We start from the raw sequence: 14,812 nt of genomic DNA on the forward strand, positions 1-14,812 counted from the left end.
TAAAACCAACAGTAAATGGCTCCCACCTGGCAATACCCATCATCTGATTGAAACCTATGAAACCGTGGTACTCAAAGAAATAGCAGCATTAGAAAAAAAAGGTAAGAAAAGAGCATTTTATAATCTGACCAGAGAAGAAAATGCCGCAATCAAAAATCTACAAAAAGATCAAAATATTGTTATTAAACCAGCGGATAAAGGTGGGGCCATAGTCATTATGAATAGGGAAGACTATATTTGCGAGGTACATAGACAACTAAATGACACCACCTTCTATAAAGTCTTAACAAGAAATCCTACAGAAAGTATTCAGAAAGAAATTTCCACATTAGTTGAAATAGGCAGAGCAGCACAATATCTAACAGAAAAGGAAGCTAAATTCCTAACAGTAAAAGAACCTGTGATACCGACAATATACATTCTACCAAAAATACACAAGTCCCTGTCCAAACCTCCGGGCAGACCTATTGTGTCTGCTTGTGGCTCACTTTTAGAACCTTTGTCCATTTTTACTGACAAATTTCTACGTCCTTTGGTACATAAGATCCCATCATACATACGAGACTCAGCAGATATGATCAATACACTTGAAACAATTCTACCAAGTGAAGACATGCTTTTAGTGACTCTCGATGTAGAGAGTCTCTATACCAACATTCCACAGGAAGAATCTATTGAAATTATCAAAGAACAACTACTTGAACATAATGTATTATCTAGGTTTCCAGTACAATTCATCATTGAATTGGCCACGATAGCACTTACCAAGAATTTCTTTTCATTCAAAGGAAAATTTTACCATCAGATTAAGGGAACAGCCATGGGTGCAACATTCGCACCATCTATTGCCAACCTATATGTAGCAGGGTTTGAGAAGAAATTTTTACCAGGGAATAAATATATGGCTAATGTATTTCTGTGGAAAAGATATATAGATGACATCCTAATGATTTGGAAGGGAACAGAAAGTGATTTGAAAGATTCCCATAATTGGTTAAACACTCTAGATATTAATCTTAAATTTCAAATGAATTACAGTAATAGAACCATCCCTTTCCTGGACATCAACATACATATCAAACAGAATAAATTTACTACAGATGTCTACCGCAAACCAACAGATGTTAATAAATATTTACATTATACAAGTTGTCACAGTAAGAGTTTGAAAACCAATCTACCTTATAGCCAGTTTCTGAGACTGAGACGATTATGCTCAGACTCAGGAACATATGTACAAAGATCTAAAGATATGTCTAAACGGTTTATAGAAAAGGGTTATCCACAGAATTGCATAAGAGAAGGCTTTCAGAAAGCCTCGAAATTCACAAGAGAAGCATTACTTAGACCAAGTCCTAAAGCAAATAAAGATAAGATTGTATGTACATTACCTTTTACCAACATGTCCTATTCCATTGTCAGTATAATTAAAAAGCACTGGCACCTATTGGAAAGTTTAGAAATATTTGACCAAAAAAAACTTATTGTTGCTTATAAACGAGAGAAGAATCTGAGAGATCTTCTCGTTCCATCTACACTACCAAGTACAGATGCATTATCAAGTAATCTCCCTAAAGGAAATTTTCGGTGTGGCAAATGCTCTGTATGTAATGTAAATATTAAAACTAAAAATCTGTATGTACAATCAGCTAATAAAGAAATTAATTTACACCATTTTTCTAATTGCCAAACAAGTAAAGTGATATACATCGCCATATGTCCCTGTGAATTAGCCTATATAGGCAAAACCAAAAGAAAACTTAACACTAGAATCATAGAACATAGGAGCGCTCTAAAGAATAAATCGTTAGAAAAACCACTAGTAGCACATTCACTGGCCCTTGGCCATAAATTTGAAGAGTATAAATTTTGTGCTATTTATGTATATAAGAACAAGTGGAGAGGTGGTTCAGCAGATACATTTTTGTTACGGAAAGAGCAAGAATTTATTTATAATTTAAATACCCTCCATCCACTTAAATGCTGACACAGATTTGTCTGTTTTTCTATAACCTTCTTATGATCGCTGCCTTTTAAGAATCAATATTATATTATATATAAGATAGGCATTGAAGACATCCACCATACATCAATTTTTATTGCTTAGTGTATTTGCTGTGTTATTCTGACTTTTTTCAAAATTTATTCACTTTTTATCCAGTATTTATTTGATTCTACAGACTCTTATGAATATCTTTCATTTTTCAAATAAAAGGGAAAATCATATTAGTGGCACACCGCTGTGAATTTTTTTTGTCTTTTTGTTTTTTTAAATAAAGGGGGCAAGTGCTAATAATGGCACGTCGCTATTTATTTATTTAATTATTTATTTAGATGTTCTGTTTGAACCAAGGACGCTCTTTGACCTCTGACCTTTTTAGTTTCCATGACACCATCAGCTATAAAAGATACATTTTTATATATATATGTTTTTTATATATCCCGTTGTTGAATATTGTCCACTTTACATGGTCCATTTTTTCTTCGATTGTCACATTATATATTATCGATCCTAAATACAAATTTTGTGGGACAATTGTGTCCTTGAGACTGACCTCTGACCCCGTTTCCTGTCTTAAGCTTCCTCTGTTTGCTGTGAGCTTTTTTCAGCAAACCCAGAGATATGTGACCGAAGCACTGGCTCCATGTAAGTAGAATTTTTGTTTCAAGGCTTTTTTAACAGCGTATTCGAAATGGATTCAAATATACAAGTTGTCACTATTGATCTTTTTATAAACTGTGCACAGAATTACGTTATAAATTATACATAGAGACATATACATTATTGTCTCCAACTCTTTCTAGATCAGTGGATCACGTTTTGAAATCTCTGACTCAGCTGTTTTTTTCAAAACCAACCCTTGATGCATGGGTTTCTTCCAAATCAACCCTTGATGCATGTGAGTCCAATACATTTTTTTTAAACACATTTTTTTAAAACAAGTCAAGTTTTCTATTTTAGCATATAACATTGATATTTACTCACACAAATCTTTTTAAATTAACAGGATTTCTACATTTTGCCTTATATTTGGCAACAAAGGATTTTCTGTATAGGTGGGTGTCTTAGCCTATGTTAATTCATTCTCATGTATACATAGGATATAGCTGTTCCTTTTCTTTTGATTTCTGTTTTATCAATATTTAATATAATTTTAGATGATGTTCTCTATATATGTATTGCCCAAGCGATAAGTGTTATATATAGGGCATGTTTTAGGAGATACATATTATTTTAAATTTATGTATGTATATACATGATATATTTGTTGTATGTGCATATACATGTATGTGTATATAATTTTTATGTATGTTACCTAGATATGTAATATTACAGCAGATTACTCACCAATTTTATTTTTTAAATATCTTTTATAGCCCCTGAAGCAGCCCAGTTGGGCGAAACACGGCCTGTGTCGGGCTGTTTGTACTCATATAAATATTGTTGTATTGTTTAAATAAATTGCATTTCATTTCTACACGATCTGCTTTTTTTGTTTTCCATCGAGGGGTAAGGGAAGACAAAGCCATAGCGGAGAGATTAAATTAATTCTTTGATTCGGTCTTCGCCAAGGAAGATACGATGTTAGAAATGGTATTCAAAGCTGATTAGTCGGAGAAACTGAATGAAATCTCTATAAACCTAGAGGATGTAATGGGGCAATTTGACAAATTGAAGAGTAGCAAATCTCCTCAACTGGATGGTATACATCCCAGAGTACTGATAGAATTGAAAAATGAACTTGTGGAACTATTGTCAGTACTATGTAATTTATCTTTAAAATCAAGCATGGTACAGGAAGAATGGAGGGTGGCCAATGTAAGGCCGATATTTAAAAAAGTTTCGAGAGGAGATCTGGGAAATTATAGACCGGTGAGCCTGACGTTGGTGCCAGGCAAAATGGTAGAGACTATTATAAAGAACAAAATTACAGAGCATATTCAAAAGCATGGATTAATGTAACAAAGCCAACATGGATTTAGTGAAGGGAAATCTTGCCTCACCAATCTATTACATTTCTTTGACGAGGTGAACAAACATGTGGATAAAGGTGAGCCAGTTGATATTGTGTATCTGGATTTTCAAAAGGCGTTTGACAAAGTACCTCATGAAAGACTCCAGAAGAAATTGGAGAGTCATGGGATAGGAGGTAGTGTCCTATTGTGGATTAAAAACTGGTTAAAAGATGGAAAACAGAGAGTAGGGTTAAATGGTCAGTGTTCTCAATGGAGAAGGGTAGATACTGGGGTTCCCTAGGGGTCTATGCTAGGACCGCTGCTTTCTAACATATTTATAAATGATCTACAGATGGGAGTAACTAGTGAGGTAATTAAATTTGCTGATGACACAAAGTTATTCAAATTTGTTAGATTGCAAAAGGACTGTGAAAAATTACAAGAGGACCTTACAAGACTAGAGACTGGGCGTCTCAATGGCAGATGATGTTTAATTGGAGCAAGTGCAAAATGATGCATGTGGGAAAGAGGAACCCGAATTATAGCTAAGTAATGCAAGGTTCCACGTTAGGAGTCACGGACCAAGAGAGGGATCTAGGCATCGTCGTTAATGATACGTTGAAACCCTGTGCTTAGCATGCTACGGCAGCTAAGAACGCAAACAGAATGTTAGGTATTATTAGGAAAGAAATGGAAAACAAAAATGAGGACATTATAATGCCTTTATATCAGTCCACGGTGCGACCGCACCTCGAATATTGTGTTGAATTCTGGTCACCGCATCTCAAAAAAGATATAGTGGAATTAGAAAAGGTACGGAGAAGGGTGATGAAAATGATAAAGGGGATGGGACAACTTCACTAGGAGGAAAGGCTGAAGCGGCTAGGGCTCTTCAGCTTGGAGAAAAGATGGCTGAGGGGAGATATGATAGAGGTCTATAAAATAATGAGTTGAGTGGATCGAGTAGATGTGAATCGTTTGTTTACTCTTTCCAAAAATACTAGAACTAGGGGTCATGCGATGAAGCTACAAAGTAGTAAATTTAAAATGAATCAGAGAAAAATTTTGTTCACTTCACTTAACTACAGTTAAACTCTGGAATTCATTGCCAGAGAATGTGGTAAAGGTGGTTAGCTTAGCAGGGTTTAAAAAAGGTTTGGATGGCTTCCTAAAGGAAAAGTCCATAGACCATTATTAAAATGACTTGGGGAAAATCCACTTTCTGGGATAAGCAGCATAAAATGTATTGAACGTTTTTGAGATCTTGCCATGTATTTGTGACCTGGATTGGCCACTGTTGGAAACAGGATGCTGGGCTTGATTGACCTTTGGTCTGTCCCAGTGTGGCAATACTTATGTACTCTGTGTACATCTATATGCTACACAAGTCGGTATGTTTGAAAATATAAGTGAGTTTAAATAAAAATGCTACCAACAATAAAGAACATGGATGCAGCAACTCCCTCCCTCCCACCCAAACACACACCATCCATCTACCTCTCCTTCAGCCCTGGATGTCCTCACCACACAAACCTTACATCATCATGGTGTCTAGTGGCTTGCTTCGGGGCAGGAAAGGTCCCCACACTTTCCTGCCCGCTGCCACTGATCCTCTTGCTGCTGCTGCTTGTTTAAAATGGCTGCTGAGAGTTAAGTGGCAGCCGCAAGTCTCAGCAACCATTTTAAACAAGTAGCGGCGGCGAAAGGATCAGCGGCAGCGGGCAGGAAAGCGTGGCTGCCCCAAAGCAAACAACTAGACCACCAGGATGATGTAAGGTATGGGGAGGGAAAGCAAAGGTCAGTTTTATTTCCATGGGAACCCCACAGGACCTGGGTCCATCCCATGGGATCCCCGTGGATCTTGGTCCATCCCCACGGGATCCCCGTGGCCCTGGAGAGGATCCCTGTGGGATTCCTGTGGTATCCGCGGGAATCCCGCAATCCCCGTTCTCGTGCAGCTCTCTAGTGCAGATGGCATTCCCAGCCGTCACTCAGTGGTGACACCTAGTGGTTGGACACAATTGTAGAATTCCAGAGGGGTCCTGGAGCATAACTTCCAGCCAAGGATTGTTGCTGTAGTGGCATGTCTTAACTATACCAGCCAAATGAGAAGGGGATCAAAAAGTAGTAGTCATAATTGAGGGCTCACTGCACCATAGTCCAATAGAGATCAGGTCCAGTTCAGCAAAGGAACAGGGAAAAACTGCTGGGCCAAAAATAATATGGAAAAAAAATAGCCAGGGATATATTTAGGATATAGTGAGGAACAGAGAGAAACAACTGGTGATGTTATTTATTCCTTGCAGGATGATATGCGTTTAGAGAAGTAGAAATGCCTAGCTGTGGTCACTATTCCCTGTAGCATCTGAGCACATACTGAACTGCTATGTTTTTGTTATCTTGCTACAGTTCTTGGATACAGTGGATATGCTGTGCGCTTCCTGAAACCTGATGTCACGCAGACCTGGAGGGTAGGAAACTCTATTGTTTCACAAAAGCAGTTCCCATGTTTGCTCTCTGACCCACCTGGGGATTTGGAGCCCATCCTACTGTATTTTATCTTATGCAACAAGTCATTGAGCAGTTGGTAGTTTATTTGATAAAATACATATTTTGCATAATCTACACCCTGCACAATCTCATTAAAACACATGCATAAATAAAAAGGATAAAAACAGCACCATCATCAAAATAAACAAAGTTAACCGCCTTGAGAAGGCAGTTAAAACAACAGGATTAGCACAAATTTACCAAGGCATAAGCAGGTAGAGATTTCCAGCAGCTTCATTTTCCTATTCTGAGAGTTACCCAGACACTGGTGTATTGTCAGTATAAATCGGGGATCTCCACTGTTTTTCAAGTGGGGACCAATTTGTCAAAAGAAGGTTCAGTTTGAGATGCAAGACCATCCTGGACAAAGCAGCAGATACCCTTGTCAATCTCCATCATCATGTCTCTATCCCCATCCCTTTCAATCTGGCTCTCCTCCACCCCTCTCCAGTTTTTTAAATCTCCCTCTATACTTTCTCTGGAGGCCTTTTGTGGTGCCACCTTTTGAACAGATATTCTTCCAGCAACACATAACTTACAGTAAGTTTGAATCATATGAATATGAAAGTGCGAAACCCTTACGAGAAAAGCTACACTGGCTCCCACTTAAAGAACACATCACGTTCAAAATATGTACCCTAGTTCACAAAATCATTCATGGAGATGCTCCAGCCTACATGTCAGATCTGATAGACGTACCACCCAGGAATGCTAAAAAGTCATCCCGCACATTCCTCAATCTTCACTTCCCCAACTTTAAAGGTCTAAAATACAAACTAACGGATGCGTCAACCTTTTCCTACTTGAGTACACAATTCTGGAACGAGCTGCCGCGCAGCTTGAAAACGATCTATGAACTAACTAACTTCCACAAACTACTGAAGACTCATCTCTTTAACAAGGCATACCACAAAGATCAACAAATGTGAACTCCCACACATATACCCAGAATTGTCTTACATTATTTGCTTGTTAAACTACTGTCAAGTTCCATCACTATCATGCTACCCAAGATCCTTATGTAATACTAAATGAATATTCTCTTATATATTTCCACTATTCATGATGTATTGTAAGCCACATTGAGCCTGCAAATAGGTGGGAAAATGTGGGATACAAATACAATAAATAAATAAATAAATATGGTGCTCCCTCAGTCTTGTGAGAAGAGAAGGATTTTGGGCAGCACATAATTCAAACTCACCGAGAGCAGAATGGTACAAATATTGAACAGAATAACTCTTATGCAGGCATTCCATCAGTGAGTCTGAGGAAGGGGGAGGGGAATTTTGTGTTCTACTCTCCCACTGAAATGTCAGCCCCAAGTTTCATCACACAGCCAAATCCACAGGTCCCACCGCCCTCTTCTGAAGCCTCTCTTTTTCCACCCTCCCCCTGCTCTACACTCTGTACCTAGAATTGCTCTCTCTCTCTCTCTTGTCTTGTTCTGCTCTTCTCCCCACCCATGTTCCAGTCCAGTCGCCCAAAATTTGCCCAGTCCATGCCCCTGCAGCACATAGCTATGATTGTGTCTCTGGCCCACCCAACAGTCTACATTGATTGACCCAGGAGGAAGGGCTCAGGTCAGGCTTTTGAAGGATGCAGGCTTTGCTGCCTTAGTATATCTGGTTCAATACTGGCTTGGTTCTCTCACTATCTTTCCAAATGCACTTTCCAGCTCACTCACAAGGGCATTCTCTCTCCCATCTTTCCATTTATTTCTGGAGTCCCCTAAGGTTCCATTCTGTCCCCAATTCTCTTTACCATTTTCCTCGCCCCTTTGCTTACAAACATTCAGGAACACGGCTGTACACCTTACTACTATGCTGATGACATTCAGATCTTCTACCACGTCCAACATAATGCTCCTTCTGTCTCACCTCTTAATACTTGCCTCACTCATATTTCTCAGTGGCTACACAATCATCTACTGTTTTTGAGCTCTTCCAAATGTGAGACCATCCATTTTTCCAAGCCTCTTATTTCCTCTCCCGCTTCCCTGTTCTGAATGATCTTCCCCTGATCTTCCACAACACAGGCCTTGATGCATCAAAGAAACATAGAAGAACCAAAAACGTAAAGGTCACGTTCTAAAGATACTGATTAATAAAAAAATGATGGATGCTCTTAAAAAAACGCATGCAAATGATCAGCACGGTACTACAAAGGTGGCTGCATGAAAGTATCGCTAACCTGATGAAATCCCCGCTAACGGTGTAGGAAACATATGCGCACAATAGTCATTCGCTAAGCACATGGTATCGCTGTGGCTGTTGTATGCATGTCTACAAAACGCATCATAGACATGCGTCTGGGGCATGTAAGATACACGCCACTCGGAAGCCGGGCTTATAGGCGCGCGAGTGATTTTTTAATCACTCTGCAACAGCTACTGGTGTGTGGTGTGTGCTACGTTGCTTGCCTCCCGTTTTCTTTTTTGTTTTTTATTAGGTGCTTTCACATTTTCATAGGTATGTGGAAAATTTCACGCAGAGAGATGTGTGCTTCTTCTTGCATTTTCCTAATGTTAACATCTCCTCCTTTTTTTTTTCTGGAAGCAATGGAGGATAATGTGCCCCGACGGGAGGAGGAGGAGGAAACAGTGGTTCAAAGTGGGGGCCCTGATGCCAATGGTAAGCGGAAGCGTGCACCAAAATTCACAGACGAGCTTGAAGTTTTGGTGCATCATGTATGCAAAGAGTTAGGCCGGCTTTTTAAAAAGTCCAGGCTCTCCCTTGGCCAAAAAAATATCTGGAGGAAGATTGCGGAGGATGTGAGTGTTGTTGGTGTGCAGAGGTGCACTGTGGAGCAGTGCAAGCATCGTTGGCAAGATTTCAGGGGTCTCGTCAAAGCCAAGGCACGAAAGAAGTGGAAGCATGGAAAGGGTACAGGGGGTGGGCCTCGCTGTGCCTTGGAACTGACCCCCCTGGAGGAGGCTGTGTGCCCACCCTTGGCCATGAGCAGGTAGTCAGCCTGTGTGGTGGTGTTGACACATCGGAGGAGGCCATTGATGATATGGTGAGTTTGGTTTGTCATATTGCAGGCAATGGGGTGACGGTAAGAACTATGGTGATGGGTGGGTTTGGATCAAACTTGTTTGTGTTTGTCTTTGTAGGTGAACATCTGGAAGATGACACCAGATTGCCAGGTGGAACCCCATGTCCCACAACTGAGGACAGAGAAGGTGGTGAGTAATATGATGAGCTGTGGGGTGCTGGAAGGGACCAGTAGTAGTGGGCGCAGCAGCCAGTTGTTAATTGGCTGGCCTTTTCTGTTTGTTTTTTGGTAGGTGGGCATCCGGTTGCGGGCACTTCCACAAGGGTGTCAGAGCCTGCAGCACCATGCTGCAGCCAGGATGAACAAGAAGCACATGAGTACTGAGGTGGCAATATATGTTGCATGAAGTTAAAATAGGACACTGGTGTGTGTGTGTGTAATTTGTACCCTTTCTATTTTAAGGGCTATGGTTACTAACGCCTACACAGGGAGGAGAGGATGGGGAGCCGGAAGAAACCGTGACCCTTCAGCTCCTCAATGTAACCCCCATATCTTCTGCTGTTGAGTCACACAATGACCGTCCTTCCTCCACCCCCTCCTTCAGAGGAATGGGAGGATTGGCGCCAGCTGTGGGAGATGCAGGCCAAGTGGAATGAGGGTATCAACACACTGCTTAAAGAAGTGGCTGGGCGTGTTCAGCATTTGACAGATGCTATATGTGAGCAGGTGCGCCTCATGTCTGATGCACAGTGCGAGCAGCTGAACTTGGTGGGCAATGCATTGATGCGTAGGTTGGAGAACACCAACACCCATTTGAGCGACCTGTGTGAGATACTGAAAAGGAATTTCCATGAACTACAGCAGCAAGCTGAAAGGCATTTCGCGGAACAGCAACAGCAGATGAGGATGTGCTTTCAGGATATCCGCCAGGAGATCAGGGAGCTAAGGTGTGAGATATCGCGGGATGACCCCGCCGTCAGTTCCCACAGTGCAAATGGTATATTCGCCTTATCTATTCCACATATACATCTCTCCCACAGTCACATATTCTCTATCCCCTTTGACATAATGTGTTCGTCTAATTCGTGTGTTCTTTTTTCCCCTACTCGTGTCCCAGCACTTCTGTCTGTAAGTATCTCCCGTGGCTAACGTATAGTTTCCTAGCCACCAAACACACACATATTTGTGCACTTTTAACCTTGTTTTTTTTTTCTTACAGCCTGGACGACAAGCTAACTCCCCCCTGTCCCTTCCTGTTCTCCCAGCCCTTCTCTTACCAGTAAGTATCTCACGTGCTTATTGGGTTCATATTTTGCAGACGCACACTTGTTTTTTCTATCCTCACTGCCAGGGCTTTTGGTCTCCTCACTATCCCTCCAAATGCACTGAAACCTTGCTTTTTTTTCTTACAGCCTGGATGACAAGCCAACTCCTCCGTCCCTTCCTGGGCTCCCAGCCCTCCTCTTACCAGTAAGTATCTCACGCGCTTATTGTGTTCATATTTTGCAGACGCACTCTTGTTTTTTCTATCCTCACAGCCAGGGCTTGCGGCCTCCTCACAGTCACTATCCCTCCTTTGTGTCCCAGTCCCTCTCTCGATAGTTAATTTTTTCATGCTCACTTTTAGTAAATGCACCTTTTCTTTTCTTTTTTTTTCACAGTCAGGACCACAGGACACCCTCCTGTCCCTCCCCTGTGTAGCAACCCCTCTCTCAGTAGTAAGTATTGTTGGCAAATGTACTTTTAAACCCTTTTTAATTCAGATGCAGGGCTTGTGGCCTCCTCGCTATCCTTCCCTTGTGTCCCAGCCCCTCTTGTATTTTCCCATGTTCAGGACTACAGGCCACTTCCCTATCCCAGGCCCCCCTGTCAGAAGTAAATAGTACAGTATTTTTCTGCCTACACATGCCTACATCTTCACAACCACCAGACACACCCATAATGTACACTTTTAAAAGTTGTTGTTTTTTTTGTTTCCTTGCAGCCCCAATTACCAGCTATCCTGTCGTGTTGTCCTACCAAAACATCTAACCCTTGTGTCCTCAGATACGGTAAGTTATGACACTGCCCCCACCCCCAACAAGATACACTAAGTAATGCCATACTGGGAAAAGACCAAGGGTCCATCGAGCCCAGCATCCTGTCCACGACAGCGGCCAATCCAGGCCAAGGGCACCTGGCAAGCTTCCCAGAATTCACAACAACTTTTTTGTTTCTTTTTTCAAGGCGCAGTGAAACAGCAAGATCTGTCAGTCCTGCGTGACGGTGCAAGTGGAACACCTTGAACAGCAAAGTCTGTCTGTTTCTTAATGCACTTTTTTTTACATATCGTGTCGATACAATTGAGATGTGTATTGTAATCGTACTGTTTTTTTGTCCTTGACAAACCTTGGTAAAGGTGACAGTAGCACATGTTTTTCTTACTGAATTTACTGTTATAAACATTGGTTATATGCAGTGCTTTATTTGTAGTAAAAAACGTATCTGTACTCATCATGATTATATGTGATATTGTGTACACCGCACACAAGGGTTTTGTCACAAGTTTTTATTTGTATAATATTAATAAATGAACATTTCAAGTATTCATACAGATGGTCTGTCTAATGAATTAAATATTAGCTGTGGTTTAAAGAAATCTATGCATATATATCTTCTTGGCTTCTACCTTGGTAACTCATATATATGATACAGTAATGCACAAGTGGTAGCTGACTACACAGGCTGTGGAAGTCTGCCAAAGTACTCCCAGATCAGCTGCTGTCGCACGGCATTTTCCCTGGTTGCATCGGATCCTCTGTCCAAGGGGGTTACATCCACTTCTGGAGGCACTACTAGGTCGATCTCTAGGCGATGCTTCAGTGCAATGTTATGCAGTATGCAGCACACAGTCACTATGTCCCCCACCTTATCAGGGGAATATTGCAGGGATCCCCCGGAAAGGTGCAAGCAGCAAAACCGGCTCTTTAGTACCCCAAAGGTCTGCTCAATAGTACACCTAGTTGAGATGTGTGCCTCGTTGTAGCGCTTCTCGGCCTCCGAGCAGGGCACTGTGAGCGGGGTCAGTAGCTATGGATTTGGATATGGATTTGGATCCATATCCGGCATCCCCTGCAAGAGCACAACAATACATTGCTATCAGCGCCTAACAGTATGCCAAACAGAGGCCTCTCACAGTTGTGTAGTGCCACTTTTAAAACAGGTGTCATATGCATCCCCTCTAGCACCACTGCCACATCTGTGAAAACACAAAAACACTCAACAAGAACACAAAAATACTCACCAAGAAGCAGTGGCATAGCCAGACCTGACATTTTGGATGGGCCTAGAGTTAATATGGGTGGGCACTATGTATATAGGTATGAGCTGTGTTTCATGGGATAGTCTAAATAATGCCTTAGCGTGCACTTGATGACAAAATTATCTGCCCAACAGATGTCCTGCATCAACATAAACCAGATACATACTTTATGGAACACAGAAAATTTTAAATAAAGGAATATACTGAAATTAAATTGAAACTCTCCTTTCATTGGGGCATATGGAATCATATCTTCACTTCATCTCTTTTGTACAAATAGATTATTCCATTTTGAACATGTTTCAGGGACAAGTGGTTTTCATAAGTCAAAATAATAAAAACATTTTCTTTCATGCAGATCTCATTTGTTTAAACATAACTACATGGGCTATAAGCCCCTAATGCAGTCCATTGATTTTCTTATATTTTGTCCTTGTGATGACATACTGTGCTAAAACTGGAAATGCAGTGAGGCAGAGTTGTTCCTCCTTGGTTAATTTTAGGCAAGAAGCTAAGAAATTATTTACTCTGGTCTTACAACAAGGACATCCCATCAAGCTATCATCATTTGGAAAACATAAGAGTCATTCAGCTCCAACTGTTTTACTGCTGCTTTGCTTTCCCTTAGCCATCATTATTCCTGGGACTCATCTATATACAGACACAGAGCTTGGAGACAAAGATTAACCCCCCCCCCCCCCAAAAAAAAAAAAAAAAAAATATATATATATATATATATATATATATGCCTTTCACAACCAAACAGACTTTACAGAACTGGAAAATGTTGGCACACACCCAGACTGATCCTTGACTTCTGTATGATGGTAGCTCTGCCCCATCACCCACTATTTCTCTCTTAAATAGCAGCAATAAACAATATTAAGTGCACCTTTATAATATACCACCACACCCCACAAAACAAAAGGAGCAAGTTCCCACAAACCATCCCCTTCACTTGACCCAGACACAGGAAAAAAAATAAAAAGACTTCAAATACTCCCATGTATCAACTCAATTCATATCCTTTAGTGCATGTCTTGGCACATAAAAATGTCATAAAATAAGTAAATAGATTGATAGAAACTCTGAATGTTGAGCATCTGATTCTCATAATGTCTACTTTAGTGGCCCTTCACCAGGAGGAAAATATCTCCACACGAATACATCACGTGCTAGGATGTCCCCACAAGCAGCCTCTCCAAATGACACAATAAATCACAACTCTACCCACAAAAAGTTATCCCGTTATTATACCTCTGTGTACATCCGCATACTGCTGAACAAGCCGGCTTACTGAAAAACACAAGCGAGATTTAAAAAAAATGCCACCAGCACCAACAATAAAGAACGACAACGTGGATGCAGCAGCCCACAGGCCCGTTTGCCCTGCCCCGAGTGCACCAGGATTATGGCTGTGCGAGGGAGGGAAAACATAGACCAACCTCTGAGTCCGTGGTCTCAACCCTTTGACGCCATGCTGTCTCCCGCTCTCAATTCAACCTCTTGGGTCCTGGGGGCTCACTGGAGAGACGACGAAATGAAATCTGGCCATGCCAGATCGACGCATGCACTGCAGGGCAGACCACGTGAGGATAGGCTAGAGGAGCTGCAGCAGGCAGCCATAGGGAACGGAAGCAGAGCGAAGTAAACCACCATAGTGCGCTGCGGAGCAGAGCCGAACCTCCTCCCCCCCCCCCCCCCATCCGATGCTTGACTCTTGAATAGTAGGAACAAGCAGGGCAGTAGGAGGTGCTTCACTAATGCAATTGGACTACTGCCTGTAGCTGTGCAGGATTGCTGGCAGCTGATTGGTGATCAATGAGACTGGGTGGGCCTGAGCCAAATATGGGTGGGCCTGGGCCCACCCAGTCCCACCCTTAGCTACGCCCCTGCCAAGAAGCCACCCTTGTCCGAATTCTCCCTAGGCAAATTTCTTCCCCAGCGCACTGTTTGACAAGATGTAAGAGTCATGGCAGCTCCCTAGATGTGACACATCGAGAATCC

At 41.5% G+C, this 14,812-nt stretch overlaps 1 protein-coding gene across 1 annotated transcript in view; it reads left to right on the top strand.

The window, feature by feature from the left end:
* Positions 1–14,812, top strand: part of TEPP (testis, prostate and placenta expressed) — a 164,574-nt gene that overhangs the window by 83,292 nt on the left and 66,470 nt on the right. The window contains exon 5 of the mRNA XM_030204918.1: positions 6,367–6,428. Coding sequence (XP_030060778.1) covers positions 6,367–6,428 — 62 coding nt within the window. The remainder of the gene's footprint in view (positions 1–6,366; positions 6,429–14,812) is intronic.

Source organism: Microcaecilia unicolor, chromosome 5 (assembly GCF_901765095.1).
Source record: "Microcaecilia unicolor chromosome 5, aMicUni1.1, whole genome shotgun sequence".
NCBI classification, from domain to species: domain Eukaryota; kingdom Metazoa; phylum Chordata; class Amphibia; order Gymnophiona; family Siphonopidae; genus Microcaecilia; species Microcaecilia unicolor.